Here is a 24,052-nt window from a genome sequence, read left to right as displayed (position 1 = left end):
TGAAATGGTGTATCTTCGGCTATGTATATTTTTACCAAAAAAATAAACAGGTTGAGAAGGGAAAGGGTTGACATATCGTGGCGTTGTTAACCAATGTCATAAAACAATATGTGTACTGACTGTTTAATGAGAAACTATTTGTTCTGTAAACCTTCACCTGAAGTACAATTAGAAAAAATAAAAATAATAAAAAAAAAAAAAAGAAAAATGTAGACCAAAACTCTAACTTCACAAAAAAGGACCAGACTTACTGGCCTGACAGAGACTGGAGAAACCCCGCAAGTACGGCCCCTGGATACCCTTCTAGCTCAGTAATGAAGTCACCTCCCGAGGTTCACCGTTCACCCAAAGATTAGATAGCCCCATAAAACAAAATGAGACTAATGGGGCACAACAGTCCAGGGACAAGGACTACAAGGCAGGAGGGGGCAGGAAAGCGGTAATAGGGAACCAAAGGTTGAAAAGGGACAGTGTTGACATGTCACGGGGTTGTTAACCATTGTCATAAAACAGTATGTGTACTGTTTAATGAGAAACTATGTTCTGTAAACCTTCATCTAAAGAACAATAAAAAATAAAACAGAAGGGAAAACTAAAAGTGTCATCTGAAACAGGGTAACCAGAGGCAACAGATCTAAGAGGAGCTGGGAGATAGAAACATGCAACTAGGATAACCTCGCTGCATAAAGCTAATTTAAACATAAAATACACTAGTGGGATTAATGATCACACTAAAAGTATTACTGAAAACATTAGACAGATTTCCGGGACGTGAGAAGTGGGAACACTGCCTACAGCTGGCCCTTGTTCCTTCACCAAACCATGTAAGAAGCCCATCTTTCTATCAAGAAAGAGGCCCAAGAGGGAGAAGAACTCTATTCCCCAAATTACTCTGAGAAGTCTTAAAAATATTTTTAAAAAGAAATAACAATACTCACAGCTGACACACAGTCTCAATTTTAAAACATCTCTTAGTTATATTAAATAAATTAAAGCAAGGTCAAAAATAACCTGTATAAATATATTATTTTTAAGAATGTAATTATATATATTTTGGTAAACGTATACTTTTTTTTTCCCCTGGAAAGAATTTCTTGAAACTCTTAAAACATAAGGATGGGAGAAGACATTCACTTTACTGAACCATTGAAAGTTCCTAAATATGTACATTACCTGTTTCTAAAAATTGTCAAAAAGGGTTATGTGGGTAATAGAACCAGATTTCTTCTTTTTATGTCTTAGTATTAGAAACTGTTGGGAAGAAAGTCCAAACTGAGCAGCACGTGAGTAAGACAAATAAAGGAAAGACATTCAAAACAAGCAGAAGATAGAAACAGACCTCAAAGGTCATGAATTTTTTTTGTGCACTTCAAAAAAGCAACAGAAGGGGGAGCTCTAGGGCTATGAAGCTAGAAAAAGTATACTGACCAATTCTGCCTTTTTGAAGTTCAGGAAAACTGATTTCAGAGGAAAATTAGCAAAAGCTCTCCAAAATTTACTACGAAGCTGTAATAATTAAGACTGTGTGGTACTAGCCTAAGGATAAACATACGGATTAACGGAATAGAATCTATTTCAGAAAATGACAGTATGAGATCCAGAAATAAAAAGTTACACTTATGGTCAACTGATTTTCAACAAGGGTGTCAAGACAATTCAATGGGGAAAAGAATAGTCTTCTCAACAAATGGTGTTTGGACAACTGGAGAGCCACATGCAAAAGAATGAAGTTGGAACCCTACCACACACCATAAATAAAAATTAACTCAAAATGGATCCAAGACCTAAATGTAAGCGTTAAAACTGTAAAACTCTTAGAACCAACTGGGCTAGGCAATGGTTTCTTAGATATGACAACAAAAGCAAAAGTGACCAAAAAAAAAAAAAAAAAAAGATAAATTGGACTGCATCAAAATGTAACATTTTTGTGTTGCAAATGATATCACCAAGAAAGTGAAAAGACAACTCATGGAAATATGAGGAAATATGTGCAAATCATGTATCTGATAAGGGACTTGTGCCCAGAATACATAAAGAACTCCTACAACTCAAAAATAAAAAGACAAAAAAAAAAAAAAATAGGCAAAGGATTTGAACAGACATTTCTCCAAAGAAGATATACAAATGGCCAATAAGCACAGAAAAAGATGCTCAACATTATCAGTCACTGTTGTTGGGCGCCTTCAAGTCGATTCCAACTCATAGCAACCCTACAGAATAGAGCAGAACTGCACCATGGGGCTTCCTTGGCTGAAATCTTTATGCGAGCAGATTGCCAGGTCTTTTCTCCCACAGAACTACTGGTGGGTTTAAACCCGACCTTTCAGTTAGCAGCCAAGCACTTAATCACTACGTCATCAGGGCTCCTTCGTGAGAGAAATGCAAATCAAAACCACAATACCACTTTACATCCACTAGGATGGCTACCGGAGCCCTGGTAGCACAGTAGTTAAGCGTTCAGCTGCTAACCAAAAGGTCAGCAGCTCAAATCCACCAGTCGCTCCTTGGAAACCCTATGGGGCAGTTCTACTTTGTCCTATAGGGTCACTATGAGTTGGAATCGACTTGGTGGCAATAGGTTTTAGGATGGCTACAATCAAAAAGATAAACAATAATGAGTGTTGGTGAGGACAGGAGAAATGCAACACTCACACATTACTGGAGGGAATGTCAAATGGTACAGTCACTTTGGAAAACAGTTCGACGGTTCCTCAAAAGGTTAAATAAACACAGAGTTACCATGTGACCCTGCAATTCCACTCCCAAGTATACGTCTAAGAGAAATGAAAACATATATCCACACAAAAACTTGCACATGAATGTTCACAGCAGCATTACTCATGACAGTCAAAAGGTGAAAACAAAAAAGTCTTTTTTTTGAGGGGGGTGATAACGGTGTTAAGAGTCTATTATTTACTAAATTGTACACCTGAAAAACGCTGAATAGGAAAATGTTGTGTTATATATGTATAGGAGACCCTGGTGGCATAGTGGTTTAAGAGCTACAGCTGCTAACCAAACGGCTGGCAGTTCAAATCCACCAGGTGCTCCTTGGAAACCCTGTGAGGCAATTCTACCCTGTCATATAGGGTCGCTATGAGTTGGAATTGACTCAGTGGAAATTTTTTTTTAATATGTATATGTTTTAGAACAATAAAAAAGAATCAGACGCAAGGGGAAAAAAAGAATCTAACTGGAACTGAAGCCATTCCTAGAGACCACCCTTCAGACAGGCCCATAAAATAAACAATAACACCTGAGAGATATGTGCTCCTTAGATCAAGCAATTATAGGAGATCAAAAGGGCAACATTTGCACAAGGGCAAAGATGAGAAGGCAAGAAGGGGTAGCAATTTAGAACACAAGGAAATGAGGAACCTAGGATGGAAATGGGGGTAGTGCTGGCACAATGTGGGGGGACACTTTATGTACAAACTACTGAATGGGAAACTAATTTGCTCTGTAAACTTTCACCTAATGCACAATTAAAAAAAAAAAAAGTAAGTTATCTGCAACTTACCCTCAAGTAATCAGCAAAAAAGAAAATAATAATAAGGGTATACAGAGAAAAGGTCCTTGGGTGGCATAAACATTTGCACTGACCTACTAACAAACAGGAAAGTTGGTGGTTTGAACTCACCCAGTGGCATCACCTGGCAAGGTCTGGAGATCTGCTTCCATACAGACTACACCCAAGAAAACCCTACGGAGCAGTTATATTCTGTAACACATGGAGTCGCCATGAGTCGGAGCCAACTCGACAACAACAGGTTTTTTTTTTTTTTTTGTGGGGTTTTTGTGGTATAAAGAGCGAGTTAGAGAGCTAATGTATCATGTTAATAATCGGGGGCTCCAGATGAAGGTTTTTTGCAGTCTGAAAGTGATCAAATATGCAATCAGGATGCATTGATAATTACTGGTGATTGGAATGCAAAAGTTGGAAATGAAGAAGGATCGGTAGTTGGAAAATACAGCCTTAGTGATAGAAACAACGCCGGAGATCGCATGACAGAATTTTGCAAGACCAACAACTTATTCATTGCAGATACCTTTTTCAACAACATAAATGGAGACTATACACGTGAACCTCGCCAGATGGAATACACAAGAATCAAATCGACTACATCTGTGGAAAGAGACGATGGAAAAGCTCAATATCATCAATCAGAAAAAGGCCAGGGGCCAACTATGGAACAGACCATCAGCTGCTCATATGCAAGTTCAAGTTGAAACTGAAGAAAACTAGAACAAGTCCACAAGAGCCAAAGTACAACCTTGATTATATGCCACCTGAATTTAGAGAGCATCTCAAGAACAGATTTGATGTGCTGAACACTAATGACCAAAGACCAGACGAGTTCTGCAATGACATCAAGGACATCATACATGAAGAAAGCAAGAGGTCATTAAAAAGACAGGAAAGAAAGAAAAGACCAAAATGGATGTCAGAAGAGACTCTAAAACTTGCTCTTGAACATCAAGTAGCTAAAGCAAAAGGAAGAAATGATGAAGTAAAAGAACTGAAGATTTCCAACGGCAGCTCAAGAAGACAAAGTAAAGTATTATAATGACATGGGCAAAGAGCTGGAGATAGAAAACCAACAGGGAAGAATGCACTCAGTATTTCTCAAGTTTGAAAGAACTGAAGAAAAAATTCAAGCCTCGAGCTGCAACAGTGAAGGATTCTATGGGGAAAATATTAAATGACACAGGAAGCAGCAAAAGAAGATAGAAGGAATACACAGAGCATTATACCAAAGAGAACTGGTCGATGTTCAGCCATTTCAGGAGGTAGCATATGATCAGGAACTGATGGTACTGAAGGAACAGTCCAAGCTGCACTGAAGGCATTGGTGAAAAACAAGGCTCCAGAAATTGACGGAATATCAATTGAGATGTTTCAACAAACGGATGCAGCAGTGGAAGTGCTCACTCGTCTATGCCAAGAAATTTGGAAGACAGCTACCTGGCCAACTGACTGGAAGAGATCCATATTTATGCCTATTCCCAAGAAAGGTGATCTAACCGAATGTGGAAATTATTGAACAATATCATTAATGTTACACACAAGTAAAATTTTGCTGAAGATCATTCAAAAGTGGCTGCAGCAGTACATTGACAAGGAACTGCCAGAAATTCAAGCCAGATTCAGGAGAGGACGTGGAACAAGGGATATCACTGCTGATGTCAAATGGATCCTGGTTGAAAGCAGAGAATACCAGAAAGATGTTTACCTGTGTTTTACTGACTAGGCAAAGGCATTCAACTATGTGGATCATAACAAATTATGGATAACATTGGGAACAATGGGAATTCCAGAACAATTAATTGTGCTCATGAGGAACCTGGACATGGACCAAGAGGCAGTCATTCGAACAGAACAAGGGGATACTGCGTGGTTTAAAGTCAGGAAAGATGTGCAGGAGGGTTGTATCCTTTCACCATACTTATTCAATCTGTATGCTAAGCAAATAATCCAAGAAGCTGGACTATATGAAGAATAGGGCATCAGGATTGGAGGAAGACTCATTAACAACCTGCATTACGCAGATGACACCACCTTGCTTGCTGACACTGCAGAGGACTTGAAGCGCTTACTGATGAAAATCAAAGACCATAGCCTTCAGTATGGCTTACACCTCAACATAAAGAAAACAAAAATCCTCACAACTGGACCAATGAACAACATCATAATAAATGGAGAAAAGATAGAAGTTGTGCAAGATTTCATTTTACTTGAATCCACAATCAACACCCATGCAAGCAGCAGTCAAGAAATCAAATGACGCATTCCATCGGGCAAATCTGCTGCAAAAGATCTCTTTAAAGGGTAAAAAAGCAAAGACGTCACCTTGAAGAGTAAGGTGCACCTGACCCAAACCATGGTGTTTTCAATCACCTCATATGCATGCGAAAGGAGGACAATGAATAAGAAGACTGACGAAGAACTGGCACCTGTGAGTTATGGTGTTGGCCAAGGATACTGAATATACAATGGATTGCCAGAAGAACGAACAAATCTGTCTTGGAAGAAGTACAACCAGAATACTCCTTAGAACCCAAGGATGGCAAGATGGCAAGACTACATCTCACATACTTCGGACATGTTATCAGGAAGGATCAGTCCCTGGAGAAGGACATCATGCTTGGTAAAGTAGTAGAAGGTCATCGAAAAAGAGGAAGACTGACACAGTGGCTGTAACAATAGGCTGAAACATAGCAATGATTGTTAGGATGCTGCAGGACCAGGCAGTGTTTCATTCTGTTGTGCATAGGGTTGCTATGAGTCGGAACTGACTCGACGGCACCTAACAACAACAGGTGAAAGTTATATAGGAGTTAACTGTAGTACTCTTGCAACTTATCTGTAAGTCTGAAATATTTTCCAAATAAAAAGGTTTCTAAAAAAAGAAAGAATCTATCATTTAGAGACACATACTGAAATATATATACAGAAAAAATGGTATCATGTCTAAAATTTACTTTAAAATAATACAGGGGGTGAGAGGGAGAGTGGATGGGGTGTGGATAGGGCAGAACTGGCCATGGGTTGATGGTTTTTGGCGTAGGGTGATGGGTACCTACAGTTACCTGCCCAAGTCGATTCTAACTCATAGCAACCCCATGTGGGTTAGAGTAGAACTGTGCTCCATAAAGTTTTCACCGGCTAATTTTTCAGGAGTAGACTGCCAGGCCTTTCTTCCGAGGACCTTTAGGTAGACTCAAACCTCCAACCTTTCAGTTAGCAGCGGAGTGCATTAACCATATATACCACCCAGGGACTCCAACGGATACGTAGAGGTTTATTATTTTATTCTGTTAAAGGGTTTTAAAAAATATATTTTTTGCTTATTCACAATGATATCCATAATAAGCCCTCCCAAGCAATGCTTTTAGGAATGTGAATGGCAATAAACTATCTGGAAAGTAATCAGGTTTTACCTACGAATATCACCCTTCGACACAGTAATACCACTTCTGGGATACCATCATTCAGAAATAAAAACTCCATTATGAAAAGACATTTGCGTGCAAAGAAGTTTACTGTGGCACTGCTTATAGTGGGGGAAAAATAGAAACAATGTGAATAGTCACCAACAGAGGGCAATACAGCCAGACTATGAAATATTTCTCAGCTTTTATAAGAACGTGAGATGATAACAATAGCTAACACTGCGTTACTATAAGCCAGGTGCTGTTCTAGGTACTTTGTACATAGACATATAATCCTCACAACAACTCTACAATTATTATGTCCAGTTTACAGAGCAGGGAATGGAAGCAGAGAGAGGCATAAACTTGCACAATGTCACACAGCTGATGAGTGACAGAGCTGGGATTTGAATCCAGACAGTCTGACTTCAAAATCCATGCTTTTAATCACTACCCTATACTGTCTCTCTCTGTATGCACTGAACTGACAAGGGTATATGTAATATAATAAGTAAAAAATGCACTGAGCAATGTGCAAGTCAGATCCAATTTCTATATAAAAAGAATCTCCAACTCTACACGAGTCGTACGTACATGCGTAAGCAACAAGAAAGACATCTTAGGACAATATCAAGTTGCTATACTGCTTACCTCAGAAAATGAGGACTAAAGTAGAGTGGGAGGTAATCAACCTTTTCATACTATCTCTGAATTCCTTGACTTATTACAAAGAGAATGTATTATTTTTCTAGATAAAAAAACCATCAAATGAAATATAAAAAGATGAGTCTAAGATGGAGAAGTATGGTCAGGACAGTCTTCTTTTCCCATACCCAATCCCACTGAATAGCTACTGACTTAGGAAAAAAAAAAAAAAACCACCTCAAAAAGTGCAAATGGTGAAGGCCCTGGTTGGAGAAGGAATAGGCTGACAGGCATGAGGCCACAGAAGCTTTGAATCATAAACAGGATGACAGAAGGGACACAGGACTCAGAAGGGGAGGCTAACTACAAAGTGAGAGGCAGGTCCCTGGGGGGTGGAAATACACTTGACTGCTAATTTAAAGGTTGGTGGTTTGAACCCACCCAGTGGTACCGCAGAAGAAAAGGCCTGGCAGTCTGCTTCTGTTAAAATTATAGCCACGATTCCTTAAAAAGCAAGAAATAGAAGTACCATACAATCTAGCAATCCCACTCCTAGGAATACATCCTAGAGAAATATGAGCCGTCACACGAATAGATATAATGCACACCCATGTTCACTGCAGCACTGTTCACGACAGCAGAAAGATAGAAGCAACCTAGGTGCCCATTAACAGACAAATGGATAAACAAATTATGGTATATTCACACAATGGAATACTGCGCAACGATAAAGAACAATGATGAATCTGCGAAACATCTCATGACGGATGAATCTAGAAGGCATTATGCTGAGTGAAATTAGTCACAAAAGGACAAATATTGTATGAGACCACTATTATAAGAACTCAAGAAATGGTTTAAACACAGAAGAAAACATTCTTTGATGGTTACGAGGGTGGGGAGGGAGGAAGAGGGGTACTCACTAACTAGATAGTAGGTAAGAATTATCGTAGGTGAAAGGAAGGACAATATACAATACAGGGGACGTCAGGACAACTGAACTAAACCAAAAGCTAAGAAGTTTCCTGAATACAGTCAAACACTTCGAGGGACAGAGTAGCAGGGGCAGGGGTCTGGGGACCATGCTTTCAGGGAACATCTAGGTCAACTGGCATAACGAAGTTTATTAAGAAAATGTTCTGCATCCCACTTTGGTGAGTGGTGTCTGGCGTCTTAAAAGCTAGCAAGTGGCCATCTAAGATGAATCAATTGGTCCCAACTCACCTGGAGTAAAGGAGAATGAAGTACACCAAAGACAAAAGGAAAATGTTAGCCCAAGAGACAGAAAGGGCCACATAAACCAGAGACTCCATCAGCCTGAGACCAGAAGAACTAGATGGTGCCTGGCTACCACCAATGACTGCCCTGACAGGGAACACAACAGAGTCCCTGACGGAGCAAGAGAAAAGTGGAGTGCAGAACTCAAATTCTAGGAAAAAGACCAGGCTTAATGGTTTGACTGAGACTGGAAGGACCCTGGAAGACATGGCTCCTGGACTCTGTTAGCCCAGAACTGAAACCATTCTCGAAGCCAACTTTTCAGACAAAGATTATACTGGACTATGGGACATAAAATGATACTCCTGAAGAGACTGCTTCTTAGCGCAAGTAGACACATGAGACTAAATAGGCAGCTCCTGTCCGGAGGCAAGATGAGAAGGCAAAAAAGGCCAGGAGCGGGCTGAATGGACACGGGAAATCTGCGGTGGAAAGGAGGAGTGTGCTGTCACATTACAGGAGAGCAGCTAGGGTCACATGGTAATGTGTGTATAAACTTTTGTATGAGAAACTGACTTGAACTGTAAACTTTCACTTGAAGCACAATAAAAAAAATAAAAACTACTTGGGGTTTTCTGAGACACTCCTTAAAAAAAAAAAAAAAGAAAATTACAGCCAAAAAAACCCTACAGAGCAGTTCTACTCTGTAACACATGGGGTCGCCAGAGTCAGAATCAACTCAACCGCAACTAACAACAACTGAAAACACTGATGGGCAAAACCAACTGTCAACCATTCCGGGACAGCTGCTATGGGAGTGCTGTGTAAATGGACACACCAGTCATCCTGTAGAAGGCAGAACTTGATTTATGCACAAGTGTACACACAAAGCATTGTAAATCAAATCAAAGCCCTATGAAAAAAGAATCCTCCTGTGGACGTGAAGAGGTAACATCGCAGGCACTAACAGAAGTCCCAAAGGACTTACATGGACATTAAGGACCACGGGAGTCAGAGATGAGTGGATTATTCGAGAAAAGCTTCACTGAGGGGGTGGAATTTAAACTGGACCTCGAAAAATGAGAAACTAAGCACAAGAAAACAGCACAAGCAAAGATGCAGAGGTGAGAAAACACAAGGTGTATTTGGGACAAAAGGAATCGAACAATATGTCTTAAACAGAGATCTTAGGAAAGGAGAGGTGAAATGGAAAGACAGGTTAAGAGGAGTCACAAAATGTCAGACTAAGGGATTCTATCTAGGGGGACAGTATGAGGTGATGGTTAAGAGAAAAAAAATGTTGCTTAACCTTTCTGAGCCTGTTTCCTCATCTGTAAGACAAGAATTCTTTCTCTCATATGTCATATGTGAGTGTCTTTTATGGACCAGACACTGGGCTGGACACTGGGGCTACAGCAATTGTCCCTACTTTTATGGTGTTTACAAACTGTATCTATCCTCAAGGAGTAGCTTTAATGAGTGTTTGCTCAGTGTCTGGAACACAGTTAAGTGTTCAAATCTCAAAACACTTGAGATCTAAGAGCATGCAAGTCAAATTCTAAACAAACAGTAAAGACTGTAGTAAAAGTTATTAGCAGGACATAACAAGGGGAAGCCACTAAGAATTTCTGAACAGAGAAGTGACATCAAACAATGAATATTTATTGAGTCCTCTGTGCAAACCTTTGTTTTAGGGTTACTAGGCTAGAAGTGGTTTGTAAGAGCAACTGACCACAGGGAGACTAGATAAAACACTACTAAAATACAAGTGAAGCTGCAAAGTGAGAATGAATTTCTTCCTTGGCTCACAGGAGCTAGAGAGGAGTGACTGCAGAAGGAGCAAGTTATAACAATTCAAAGTGCAGCAACAAATCAATTAGTCGATCTTATAATGCTGCCACTGTGTAAAGATGCTTGTTTGTTTCTCATATATAAAAGTGAGCAACTCATTTTTACAGCAAAGAATGTCAAGATTTTGACTAAGTTTTACAAATCTATAAATGAGACACCCACTTATTAAAAGAAAGGAATGGATATTAAATAGTGTCAAGGCAATAACTTGTGACTAGCACAAAAAGTTTAAAAGAAAAAGAGAAGATATGAGAACAATGCTGCATGCTGTCATTTACTTACTCACTGGAACAATGGAAATACTGAAGAGAGATTTGGCTTGATGAAAACTTCAGAGAAGTCCAGTAAAACAGTTTTAAAGGAAACTGATTAAAATCTGCCTGTTTTGTTGTTCTTTTAAAACAAAATATATACAATGTTTCACAAATTTGAATAAAATTCCCCTTGGGGACCATGCTAATTCTCTGTATCATTCTAGTTTGGATATACATGAAATCAAAGAATGTAAAAAAACAATTCATTTCTGAGGAAAATCTTCAGAAAGGTTTGAAAAAAAAAATGTCAAAAGTACAAAACTCCAAATTCCTTAAGATCTAAGAATATGCAAGTGAAAATTCTAAGAGAAAAAAATGTTTGCTGCATTCCATCAAAGATCAAAGGCATTGTAAACACAGAGCTCATTCCACAAGATTTGTTATACAGAAGTTCTGAGACATTAGAGGGAGTCTATGAAATGAAAAGGAGATGCAGAAGTAGACCATTCCTCACATGAAATTAAAGCTTGGTTTGAATCACCTGGGTCTTCCAGAGAAACTCAGGTCTCAAATGTAGTCTAAAGAAGTCCAAGAACCCAGCAGAAATAAACATAAGTCTTCTCTGGAAGAAGTCACCTTCACCCCAGCCCTCAAATTATTCCTACAAATACTTTTAAGTACAATGAGCAGTACACAGTCAAAGATAATCAAGCACACCGGGAAATTAGATTTCATGAGTAATAACCAGCAGAAACAACAGACAACAGAAACTGGCCCTTAAAGCCTTCAGAGATTGAAATTAAACACAGACTATAGAACAACTATGCTTTACTGTGCTTAAAGAAATAAAAGACAGGTTAAAAAATAACTGCAGTGAAAACTATTAAAAAATTACACAGCGGATTTAAAAAGAATTAAATAGAATTTTGGAAATTGAAAATATAACAACAAATTTTTTTTTCAATCAAGAGAAGTTTCAATAGCAGATCAGGCACAGGTGAAAAGATTAGTGAACTGGTAGACAGCCAGAAAAAAATACTCAAAATGCAGCACAAACAGAAAAAAATACATGGAAGAGATGGTAAAAGAAATAAAGGATACAATGGGAAGGTTTAATATACATTTAACTAGAGTATCAGAAGGAGAGAAGAGAGAGAACATGGGGCAAATGCAATACCTAAAGAGACAAGAGCTGACAATTGGCATAACATAGTTTATAAAGAAAATGTTCTGCTTTCTACTTGGGTGAGTAGCATCTGGGGTCTTAAAAGCTTTAAGATACTCCACTGGTCTCACTCCATCTGGAGCACGGAAGAATGAAGAAAACCAAAGACACAAGGGAAAGATTAGTCCAAAGGACTAATGGACTACAACCACCACAGCCTCCACTAGACTGAGTCCAGCACAACTAGATGGTGCCTGGCTACCACCACTGACTGCTCTGACAGCGATCACAATAAAGGGTCCTGGACAGAGCTAGAGAAAAATGTAGAACAAAATTCTAACTCACAAAAAAAGATGAGACTTACTGGCCTGAAAGAGACTGGAGAAACCCCGAGAGTATGGCCCCCAGACACCCTTTTAGCTCAGTGGTGAACTCACTTCCAAGGTTTACCATTCAGCCAGGGACTGGACAGCCCCATAAAGCAAAACAGAACTAAAGGAGCACACCAGCCCAGGGGCAAGGACTAGAAGGCAGGAGGGAACCCAAGGTCAAGAAGGTAGAGGGCTGACATGTCGTGGGACTGAACCAATGTGACAAAACAATATGTGTACTGACTGTTTAATGAGAAGCTAGTTGGTTCTGTAAACTAAATTAAAAAAAAATTAAAAAAAAAAAAGCAAGTGATAAGGGATGCAGAAAGAGACACATTTTATAAAGCAAATACAAGAAAAGCATTTTATAAATACAAACGTCTCATTAAAAATGAACTATAACAATGCTTTACATTGAAAATTTACTTTTCAATTTTAAAAAATTCTCCACATTTCATCAAATGAAGAAGAGTGTCAGTAGAATCCTATTTAATATTTTCCTTGAGAAGTGGTCAGTATCCTTCCTAATTTTGACTCAAACCGTGCCAAATGTACTCTCCACATAAGCAAGTCCAATCCCAACAAGACCAATTGTGCTTTCTCATGATATGGTCAGAACTATCAGGTTAGCTGTGGTTTAAGATGGGGTGGATCAGAGAAGCTCATTGGAGAGTAGCAGGTGTATGGGTGGGTAGGAACCAACTATAATTTAAAAAAATGTGTAGTCTAATATACAGCAGAATGCATAATCCAGAATGATGCCATTGGTTACGGTTCCGACAAACAGTTGTTATCACGTGGTTGAACCAGAGACAACAGGGTACCCCATCCAGCCCATGAGCAGATAATGAGCAGGAAAGAGTCAACACAACACACTCTGTCAGTAGGTAATGGCTCCCCATCCCCTGTCAAGTCTGAGTTTCAGATATAACCAGAATAGGGGGGACCTGGCAAAGAGGAGACTGGCCTGGGTAGATATGAAAACTAGAGAAGATAGTCAGGACTTGTTCCTAATAAAAAGGCAGAGGCCAGGTCCCTAGGATTATCAAACAAAACCTGAACCAGTAAAGCTGCAGAGTTGGCTTGATGCTGACTCACTTGAGCTTTGCATGATACCTTGGTTTCCTAGGACTGCCAAAACAAAATACCACGAAGTGGGTGGCTTTAAAGAACAGAAATTTACTGTCTCACAGTTCTAGAGGGTACAAGTCTGAAATTCAAGGTGTCAGCAGGGCTACACTCCCTCTGTCAGCTCTAGGGGATGATTCTTCTTTGTCTCTTTCAGTTTCTGGTAGTCCCGCAGCATTTTCTGGCATTCCTTGGCTTATAGAGTGATCCACATGTGGTGCCTTCCACCTGTGTGACTCTGTTTTCATGTATGCCCTTCTTTTTTATAAAACACAACTCAGAAGAGATTAGGATTAGGCTCCACCACACCCCAGTATGCTGCATTAACTTAGAACATCTAGAAAGAAAAACCCTATTTCCCCAAACGAGGTCACATTTGCTGTAAGAGGGGTTAGAACTTCAACCTATCTTTTGGGGGGACACAATTCGATCCATAAAAATAAATAAATAAATAAATAAAGTGACAAGAGCTGAGAAATTTTCCAGAACTGATGAAAAATACCAAACCACAGCTTCAAGAAGTCTAACAAACCCCAAGCCAAGTAAATAAAGGCAGATTCATATTTAGATATATCACAGTGAACTGCAGAAAATCAAGACAAAAATAAAATCTTAAAAACGAGCACTTACCATGTAAAAGCGGTAGTGGTAGAGGTGGTAACATAGAGTGCAGGAGAATACTTTAAAAGGGCTCTGACCATTTGAATTCACGAACTCATGTAAACTTACGTAAACTCTGCTTTATTCCAAAAAGGATTCAAGTAAGCTTACTAAGATTTATATAATTAAACCCAATGAAATAAATTTTAAATGAGAAAAGCAAAGCAAAGGGAAATAAAAGTATGCTGGTTTTCAATACTAAGATTCATTTCCAAAATGCCTGCTATAAATTCCTATTCACTTGCTATAGGGGAACCACAAATTTGGCTTCCAGCATTGTAGCACCTATACAAAGAGGCAATTACAAGACTTTCAGTCAACATCAACCAGTTATTCAGAGAAAACAATTATTCTAAAGAAGAGGAACAATTAGAAATGATAATAAATAACATCTGCAACATCTTCTTACAGTAAAAACAGTGCCACATTTTACAGGACCAAAGAGTAATTCAGCAAAATCAACTTTATGAGGCAGACCAAAGAATGGCAATATGATGCATTCCAAGGGTGTGGCTCAATTCAGGAAGAAGGTTTTTGAGGAATGGATGGCCTGCATATGCTCCAGAAAATCTTTAATACGTAAGTATTTGTCTCCATCAAGCTTCTAAAGGCAGTGACTTTAAGATCTTTTCCCTACAAGTACCTGGGTGCAGCTATTCTGTGTGGGTAGTTCACTACAGAGCCATATGCTAAACTATCAGTTGAGCTGGGGCAGGATTACAGGCCCTCATGAAAACTAAGGAGTCAGTCAAGGATACCTGCTTGAATAGAAAGTCAATCCATTCTAAGTGAAAGGAGTGAGGTCCAGCATGCCCCTTAACCAGTCTCATTACTCAACAAAGAAGATGACACAGGTCTACATTCTAGGAGTGGCAATGCAATTGAAAAGAAGATTTAGCTCAGAGTTACGGTGAAAGAAAAATAAAGACTTGGTATGATTGATTAGATTGGGGGGAAAGGAGTTAAAAATGCCCACAAGGTTTTAAACAAGGGAGAACAGAAGTACCGTAATAGAAAAATTGGACAGACAAGTTTTGAAAGAAACAGAACAGTTTGGTTTTAAACAAAATGTTTGATTTTGAATATCTGCATGGATATTTCTAGACGGTGCATGACTAAAGTTCAAGAAAGAGGTTAGGGAGAGGGCTAGAGATCTGTACGTGGAGAGAATCGTTGAAGTCACTGAATAGCTCTTATTTCCAAACTACCAAAATCCTTTTCCTCAAAGCTCTGCTCAAATGCAATCAAAAGAACTGGATTTCACAACAAGATGTACCATCTGAAGGAAGGATACAAACAGTAGGTTGTATTTGAAAGTGATCCAATGCACAGAGAGAGCATCCAACATAGCCACACACAGTCTGACGCAGAAAGATCAACGTGCAGCTCTTTATCCTGTCACTAGAAGTCAGGAAAGAATTAGACTGTATGGCTTACAGACAGAGAATGACACAATTTGTCTCCCAAGTAAATACTATCTAATCTCCAGTTTACAGTTAGGGATGAACAAACAATGAGTTTACAGGATCAGAATTGTCTAAGAATAATTACTGAAATTAGTTCACTGGGATTTATTAAGTAAGTTTGAAGTTTTATATAAGAAGAGATTGTTTTTAAAAAATGTTTAAAGAAGTTGGGGGGTGGGGAGGGTATTCCCTAAGAATGTATAAGCCTTCCTAGGGACGAGGTCCCTGGGTGGCAGAGTTTGCACTAGGCTATTCACCTAAAAGTTGCCAGTTTGAACCCACCCAGCAGCACCCTGAAAAAAAGCCTGGTGATCTGCTTCCATAAAGATTACAGCCAAGAAAATCCTATGGAGCAGTTCTACTCTGTAACGCACAGGATTGCCGTGGGTCGGAATCAACTTAACGGCAATGGGTTTATCGGGGTGAAGACATATCTTTGTGTCTTTGAACAACTAAAGTCAACCTTCAAATGCTGTTAGAGGTAGGAAGAGCACAGCAGTTTCTTCCTCAAAAGACAGAGATGATTAGGTATACTCAAAAGGGCTCCTAACTTCTAGAAAGAAGAGGCAAGAGTATGAGAGATCCAGTCCTCAGATACACAGTCAGAAAGGAGTTAAATATAGGGACCGTAGTAGCTTACTGTGGGAGAAAGATGTGGCAGTCTGCTTCTGTAAATATTCACAGCCTTGGAAACCCTATGGGGCAGTTCTACTCTGTCCTATAGGGTTGCTATGAGTCAGAATCAACTCCATGGCAGTGGATTTGGTTTGGTAGTAGCTTAAAAATGATGAAAGAAGTCTAGCTCAATTGGCATAACACAGTTTATAAAGGCAATGTTCTACATTCTACCTTGGTGAGTAGTGTCTGGGGTCTTAAAAGCCTGTGAGCAGCCATCTAAGATACTCCAGTGGTCTCATCCCTTCGGGAGCAAGGGAGTGTGAAGAGAACAGGATACAAGGGAAAGATAAGTCTGAAGGACTAATGGACCACAGCTACCGAGGCCTCCACCAGACTGAGTCCAGTACAGCTAGATGGTGCCCGGCTACCACCACTGACTGCTCTGACCAGGATCACAACAGAGGGTTCTGGACAGAGCTGGAGAAAGATGTACAACAAAATTCTAACTCACAAAAAAAGGACCAGATTTACTGGCCTAAAGGAGACGGGAGAAACCCCGAGAGTATGGCCCCCAGGCACCCTTTTAGCTCAGTGGTGAAGTCACTTCCAAGGTTCACTGTTCAGCTGGGGAGTGGACAGCCCCATAAAACCAAATGGGACTAATGAGGCACAGCAGTCCAGGGACAAGGACTAGAAGGCAGAAGGGGACAGGAAAGCTAGTGATAGGGAACCCAAGGTTGAGTAAGGATAGTGTTGATGTGTTGTGAGGTTGTTAACCATTGTCATAGGGCAACATGTGTACTAACTCTTTAATGAGAAACTATTTTGTTCTGTAAGCCTTCATCTACAGTGAGAATAGCAGCACAATTGGAAGAGCGTAGTCGATGTCACTGAACTGTGCATGTAGAAATTTTTGAAATGGTGTATCTTTGGCTATGTATATTTTCACCAAAAAAAAGGTTGAGAAGGGAGAGGGCTAACATGTCGTGGGGTTGTTAATCAAGGTCATAAAACAATATGTGTACTACTGTTTCATGAGAAACTATTTGTGCTGTAAACCTTCACCTGAAGTACAATTAAAAAAAAAAAAAATGATGAAAAAAGTAAAAAAATAAACTTACTCTTTTCAATGAGCTGGTCCTGAACTCCTGCCAATGCACTTACTGCCTAAAAGAAAAAGTCACAGTTACTAGAAAAATTACCACAGACCTCAGGTGATCATCACTCACAGCCTCACAGCAAGGGAGGAAGGAGAAGAGAAAACTCACAGAAACTGAACTGAGGTCTTCCTCAACAATGGGCCACAAAAAGATGCACCCCCACCTCACTTACAGCTGCTGAAGTAACGGACGATTTACTGAAGAGCCGCTCAGCTTCCTTAAACTTTCGGTTCCTTCGATCGTTCTTGCTATTGGAGTTTCTAAAACACACAGAAGAAACTCATCTTAAGTACCAAGCAATGTCTATGGTTCAAGCTGGGGATGCGCGAGGACAGGTGTAAGGGACTCTTTTTTTGCCATGTTTCATAAAGCAATTAAGGGCCACTCATATGGAAGAATTATCTTCATGTAGATTTGTTTCTTAGAGTAACATAAAACATTGAGTTCATTTGTTTTCAAAATTAAAAACAAGAAATACGAAAATGTATTTAATAAATAATTATAAAAAATATACATCATTTAACAGAAGGGAAAGAGAAAGAGGGAGAAGGAATAAAGGAGAAGAGGGAAGAACAGCAGGGAAAAGAAAAGGAGATTTAAAAAGACAAAGAATACAGATGAAGATTAAGCAAAAACAAACTGGGAAAGAAACATAAAACATTTAAAACAAAGAAACAGATAACAGATTTATAAAGAAGGCAATACACACATAAGTATGGACAGCCTGCCAACTGGGAGAGACACAACATACAGACTCGCAGATACCTAGAGGAATGGACACGTACAGACACACTTACATGCTCACAGGCGAGAGACAAGACAACCAAGTGATACTCAGGCATACTCCTAGAATTGGAGGAGTATGGAAGACTCAGACAAACAAAGAAGGAGGACAGAATACAAAGGCAGACAACAAACATAAAAGGTAGGGGAGTGGGCTGTACAGAAGCAAACAGATCTATACCTACATCAGGACAAAGAAACAGCTGTATTCCCTTCCCCCCACTCCAAGCAAGGAAAAAAAGAAACAAAGTTAGGGTGAGGTGTGGCTGAGAAGTAATAAACTAAACACACTGACATGAATGAATGAAACAGGTAGGGGGTAGCTGGACTTGTGTACACATGGTCCTCTCAGAAAGCAAATCACATAAGAAGGGAAGAGAAAGTGAGTATTAGGCAGAAAAACAAGAAGAACTAGAAAGGCTCAGAAATGTTAACTGTGGTTAACTCTTCACCATCCTACCTTGCATTTGTCACTAATTGTCTCCAACAGCTCAAGCCTATATTCTTAACTCTTTAATGGCCGGCCCTATTCTGAATGGAATGAAACAGATTACTAGCATGGAGTTTATTTACATAAGCAAAGGAGGATCTTGCAGACCCAAATCAAGCTTTACTCTAGGAATCAATAGTTATGAGTTAAACTTGAGGAGCTGAGGCTAAAATAAACATTGTATTTCTACTATATGTTTGTCCTCAGTCATCGCCAAACATGACAAAATCTAAATGACAACCAGCACTATGGTCCCTAGGAGGAGCCCTGGTGGCACAACAGTTAAGCGCTCAGCTGCTAACTGAAAGGTTGGTAGTTTGAACCCACCAATTAGCTCTGCAAGACAGAGACCTGGTGATCTGCTCCTGTAAAGATTACAACCTAGAAAACCCTATGGGGAAGTTCCACTCTGTCACATGAGGTCACTGTGAGCTGAAAATCGACTCAATGGCACCCAAAAACAACATGGTCCCTAGAGGAAGCTGTGTAGTATAATTTAGATAAAATAGGGAACTAGGAGTTAGGAGACTTGGGTTGTTGTTGTTAGATGCCATTGAGTTGATTTTGGCTCATATCTTGGATGCTATTCCGAAATTCACAAGTACCTAGCTGTGTCTCCATATAATACCATTCAGCTTCTCTGGGCCTCAAGTTTCCTTATCCGGAACAGATTAGGAATAGTATTAGTCACCACAATTTTGTACTGTGTGCTGGAATTTGTGTTAATTTATATACACTGTTTCAGATTTCTTACAACAATCTAAGAATATAGGTGGTATTATTCCCATTTCACAAATAAGGAAAATGGCTTAGCAAGGTTAAGTAACCCGCCCAAGTTCACAGCTAGTTTAAAGTGGTACAAAATCTGTGCAATCAAACTCACACTAGGTCCTCCCAGCTCTAAAATTCTACGATTTCTCTCTGAAATGCTGACATTTATTGAACCGGAATATGACCTCACTTGAAAAATCATAACTATCACAGACAAAGAAGTTTGGTGAGTTTCAGCTGTTGATCATTAAAGAATCCATCAGACTCTGGCATCCAGTGGTTGAATATGATAGAAATGATTTTGTGTAAGGAGTGGAGCATCGCTTCATGTTTGGGAAAAAAATAACCAAAAGGGAGGCTATATTGTAACAAACAGGGGAATTAATGAGGATTTACCACTTGGCTTGCCCAAAACATTCTTTATGCTGAATGCCTACATAGATGGCAACGTTTTCCAAAGTGTGGTATGTGCTCTACTGCAGGACATGAGATCATTCTGGTTCACAAACACTTTTATTGTAATATGTATTGATTTTAATGCTTATTATTAAAAACGACTGAACAAACTAGTGGCATGCTATTATCTCTGTTAAATAAACTTACTTTTAAAAATTTAAAGGAAAAACTAGGGTTCTTCAGAGAAATGGCTCATACAGGTCTGGGGCAGGAAAAGGACAAGGTGAGCCTGAGACATCTTTTTGGGCCAGAAAGCAAAAAAGTGCTCAAAGACTAATAGGGTCATGTCAAATGGACAGAGGAACCACCCTGAAAATGCTCCTTCTGGCCACATTTGGGACAAACTAAACATTAAAAAGAATACTGATGGATGTGTTCACTCTGTGAAAAGTCACAGAGCTTATGATTTGTGCATGTCTCTTTGTGTATTTCAAAAATAAGTTTTTCTAAAAAAAAAAAAAGAAATAAGCCTCTAGAAACCTTAAAACAAAAAAAAGAAAAAGTGACAGTAGTAAATCCCAATATGCTGATTTTTAAAAAAATCCAGGAGTGATGCGGCAGACAGAGAGGAGAGAGAAAGAGAACAAATGAAAGGGAGGGAAGATAAAAGTGGAAGGCTCTTCTTTCAGAATACCAGTAAGAAAAGTAAACTAAACCACTGAATAAAAGTTATGAGGGAGCAGTACATTCATTCACACTGTCTAAAAGTATAACCCAAAAAATTATTTGTTAGTTACAGAGGGGAAAATATGACTTTTACATCAGAGATATCAAACAATCAAACTTAGCAGCACCAATAGTGATACAATCTGACATTATGTGCCTCCTAATACAACTGGTGGCTCCATGGTTAAGAGCTCAGCTGCTAACCAAAAGGTCAGCAGATCAAATCCACCAGACACGCCTTGGAAACCCTATGGGGCAGTTCTACTCTGTCCTATAGGGTCACTATGAGTCAGAATCGACTCAATGGCAACGGGTTTTTTTTTTTTTTTTTTTTTAATACAACAAGAGGTACACAACATCACCTATGCAGCATTTTTGTCAAGAATGTTTATGAATCTCTCATGAGGTCACAGTAACAAAAATCTGGAATGTGGGGCATTCTACAAGACAATGTCATAAAAAACAACAACAAAAAAAAAAAGGATTAGAGACTCTCCTAAATTAAAAAAGACTAAAGAGACACAACAATCAAATGGAATGCCTAGACACTGACTGGACCCTGGATCGAAAAAAAGTAAAGCATTCTGGGGACAACTGGTGAAACCTGGCAGCATAGTGGTTAAGCACTACAGCTGCTAATCAAAAGGTCGGCAGTTCGAATCCACCAGCTGCTCCCTGGAAACCCTATGGTTCTACTCTGAGTCGAAATCGACTTGACAACAACGGGTTTGGTGTTTTTTTTTTTTTTTTTTTTTTTGGTGTATTAGATGATACTATTAACATAATGTTAATTTTCTAGGTGAGACAACTGGGGTCAGGTAGGAGAATGTTCTTACTCTTAGGAGGTACATGCTGACATGCTGACATACTTGGGGCAAAGTATCATGACATCTGCATTGAACTTTCAAACGGTTTAGGGAAAAAAATGTAAGGGGGAGGGGGCCGGTGTGACGATCAAGAGGTAGCACAAGGGAGATCTTTGTGGTGATGGAGTAGTTCTGTATCTTGATTGTGCTTGTGGTCACACAAATCTACAGAACTGTACACATACATTATACCAATGTCAATTTCTGGTCTTGATATTGTACTATAGCTGCATAAGACATAACCATTGGGGGAAACTGGGTGAAAAGTACACCAGACCACTCTCTACCATTTTAAAACTTCCTGTGAATCTCTAATTATTTCAAAATATAAAAGTTTTTTTTTAAAGTTATATACAGGTATGTGTTTGGAGCCCTGGTGGCACAGTGGTTAAGAGCTCAGCTGCTAACCAAACATCAGCAGTTCGAATCCACCAGCCGCTCCTCAGAAACCCCATGGGGCAGTTCTATTCTGTCCTATAGGGTCACTATGAGTCGGAATCAACTCAACGGGTTTGGTGTTCTTGGTACAGGTACATGTTTATATATATTACAAAAAGAGAAAAAGCAAATGTGGCAACATGCTAGAATGTAGGTGGAGGACATCAAGTATTTACGTACTATTCTGTCAACTTTTCTGTAGATTTGAAAATTTTCAAAAAGTTTGGAATTTTTTAAAGAATAATATTATTACATAAACAGTGGTACAGTGGGCACACAGGTACAGCAAAAATTGTGAAGGTGGAACTCACGACTGATTAAAATGTGGAAAATACTAATACAGTGCTGCTGTATAAGGCATTTTCACATGTTATATTTCATTTATGCTGCACACAACCCTGTGCCATAGGCTGACTTTCTCTATTTTACGGACGTGGGATTTATCCAAGGTTACTCAGTGAGGCAGTGAGGCCACGCCAGAGTTCAAGTCCAGACCTCTTTCCAGCTACCACTTTATCTCTATCTGCCCACAAAGCTGCTACCAAGAAACATACAGTCCTAAAAACAAATATTACTAGGGCACATTACAGAACACTACAGCTGCTGACACTCACTTCTGGTTGGTCAGATACCGATCCCAGCCACGAATAATATTGCCATACATCTGAGTGTCTTCCAGGTAGCTTCCTTCAAAAGCATAGATCTGTCTTTCCAAGTTTGCCAGTGTTTCCTGGAAGATGAAAAACAGAGAAATGGATAATGCCTTTTAAAACCAAGCATTAAGTCTGACCAAACTGAAATTTTGATATCAGACCTATAAACCTAAGCTCAACTACACTAAAACACCCTTGTGGAGAGAAGTACGATAATGGGGAGGGGCAGACTGTTAAGGACTAAGACAGTCTTGACCCTTTGGGGGTAATGGACCACACTCAGAAGAGAATGGAATACAGAGTCTGTCCCCAGAAAATTGCATACACATGCAAAATTTTGCATATACTTCAGAGGGTCCATGGAACCCCAGGTGTCAAAAACCCCTGCTGAAGCCAAACATGGGCAGCCTCCTCTCCCAGGCACAAAAGGTATCACCATCAGAGAGAGGGAAGGGTGAGCAGCCTTCTAGCGCCAACGCCTCCTCTCCCCGCAGGCTCAGAAAGGCCGCCAGCACTAGGCTGCCGGCACTAGGCTGCCAGTTGCTATGGAAACTGGAAGGGCAGCTTCAGGTGAGATGAGCCTCCCCCATGCCCAAGCCAAAACGCGGGGAGGAGAAGTGTTTTATCCACCAAGGCTCAGGGGACCCTGAATGAATATCACAATTCCCAATTTCCTAGGCTGGGTCTCCTCCCCTCATCTGTCACCTTCTAGACGTTCCCAAATATACCACACCCTTGCCCATCAAAAACCCCATCCAACGGATCTACTGCTAGGCCCCAAAAGGACACACCCCCTACCATCCTCCTAAGGCCAGACTGGGTTCCCTTCCCACATCTACCTCCTACCCCATCCCCCTCAAAGCCCACGGACAAGCCCCAACCAACCACTCAACTGCCCACTGACACGTCGGCCCCCCACTCCTCAAAGATCAAGGGAACGCCCGCCTTCACCCACCCCTCCAAAGACCAGGGACAGCCCGCTCTTACCCCCAAAGCTCACCAACACTCGCCCTTTCTAGAACTCTCACACAACCTCCCCCCGCCCCCGGCGTCTTCCTTCTTCCACGCCCCCCTCCTTCCTCTTCCCCCTCCCCCTCCCCGGCTCCCGCGCCCCGCCCCCGGGCCCGGAGGCCCGGCCCCGGCGCCCAGTTCCAGATCCGCACAACCGGGAAATGGAGCCGCCCGCGAGCCGCGGATTGCGCATCCGGGTCTCAGGCCGCGGGACTCGGCCCGCCGCGCTGCTCCCCGAGAGTAACGGCCTGGCACCGCCGGCCTGGGGCCTGGAGGCGGGGGCAGGCGCGAAGCCTCAACCTGTGCGCCCACGTCCTAGCCCCTCACCGCCAGCTCCTGCTTCCGCTTCACCAGCTCGGCCAGCTCCCGCCGGGTGTCCGGAATCTGCGGCGGCGCCGCCTTGTTGTGCATCGCCATGTTGGGCTGAGGCGGGCGGCGGTGGCGCGAGG

General features: G+C 40.5%; 1 protein-coding gene across 4 annotated transcripts in view; it reads right to left on the bottom strand.

Annotated features, from left to right (window-relative positions):
• Positions 1-24,052, bottom strand: part of MEAF6 (MYST/Esa1 associated factor 6) — a 46,271-nt gene extending 22,219 nt beyond the window's left edge. For all 4 annotated transcript variants that reach the window (XR_002823253.1, XR_002823254.1, XM_004371929.2 and 1 more), the window contains exons 1-4: positions 23,931-24,052; positions 22,554-22,669; positions 17,642-17,729; positions 17,431-17,476 (exon numbers count right to left, since the gene is read on the bottom strand). Coding sequence is in view for 2 of the 4 variants with exons in the window: in XM_004371929.2 (XP_004371986.1) it covers positions 17,431-17,476; positions 17,642-17,729; positions 22,554-22,669; positions 23,931-24,020 (340 nt within the window). In the remaining 2 variants the exon portion in view is untranslated. The remainder of the gene's footprint in view (positions 1-17,430; positions 17,477-17,641; positions 17,730-22,553; positions 22,670-23,930) is intronic.

Source organism: Trichechus manatus, unplaced genomic scaffold (assembly GCF_000243295.1).
Source record: "Trichechus manatus latirostris isolate Lorelei unplaced genomic scaffold, TriManLat1.0 scaffold00015, whole genome shotgun sequence".
NCBI lineage: Eukaryota > Metazoa > Chordata > Mammalia > Sirenia > Trichechidae > Trichechus > Trichechus manatus.
Note: the sequence above shows the minus strand (reverse complement) of the source record. Positions and strands in the feature narration are given on the sequence as shown.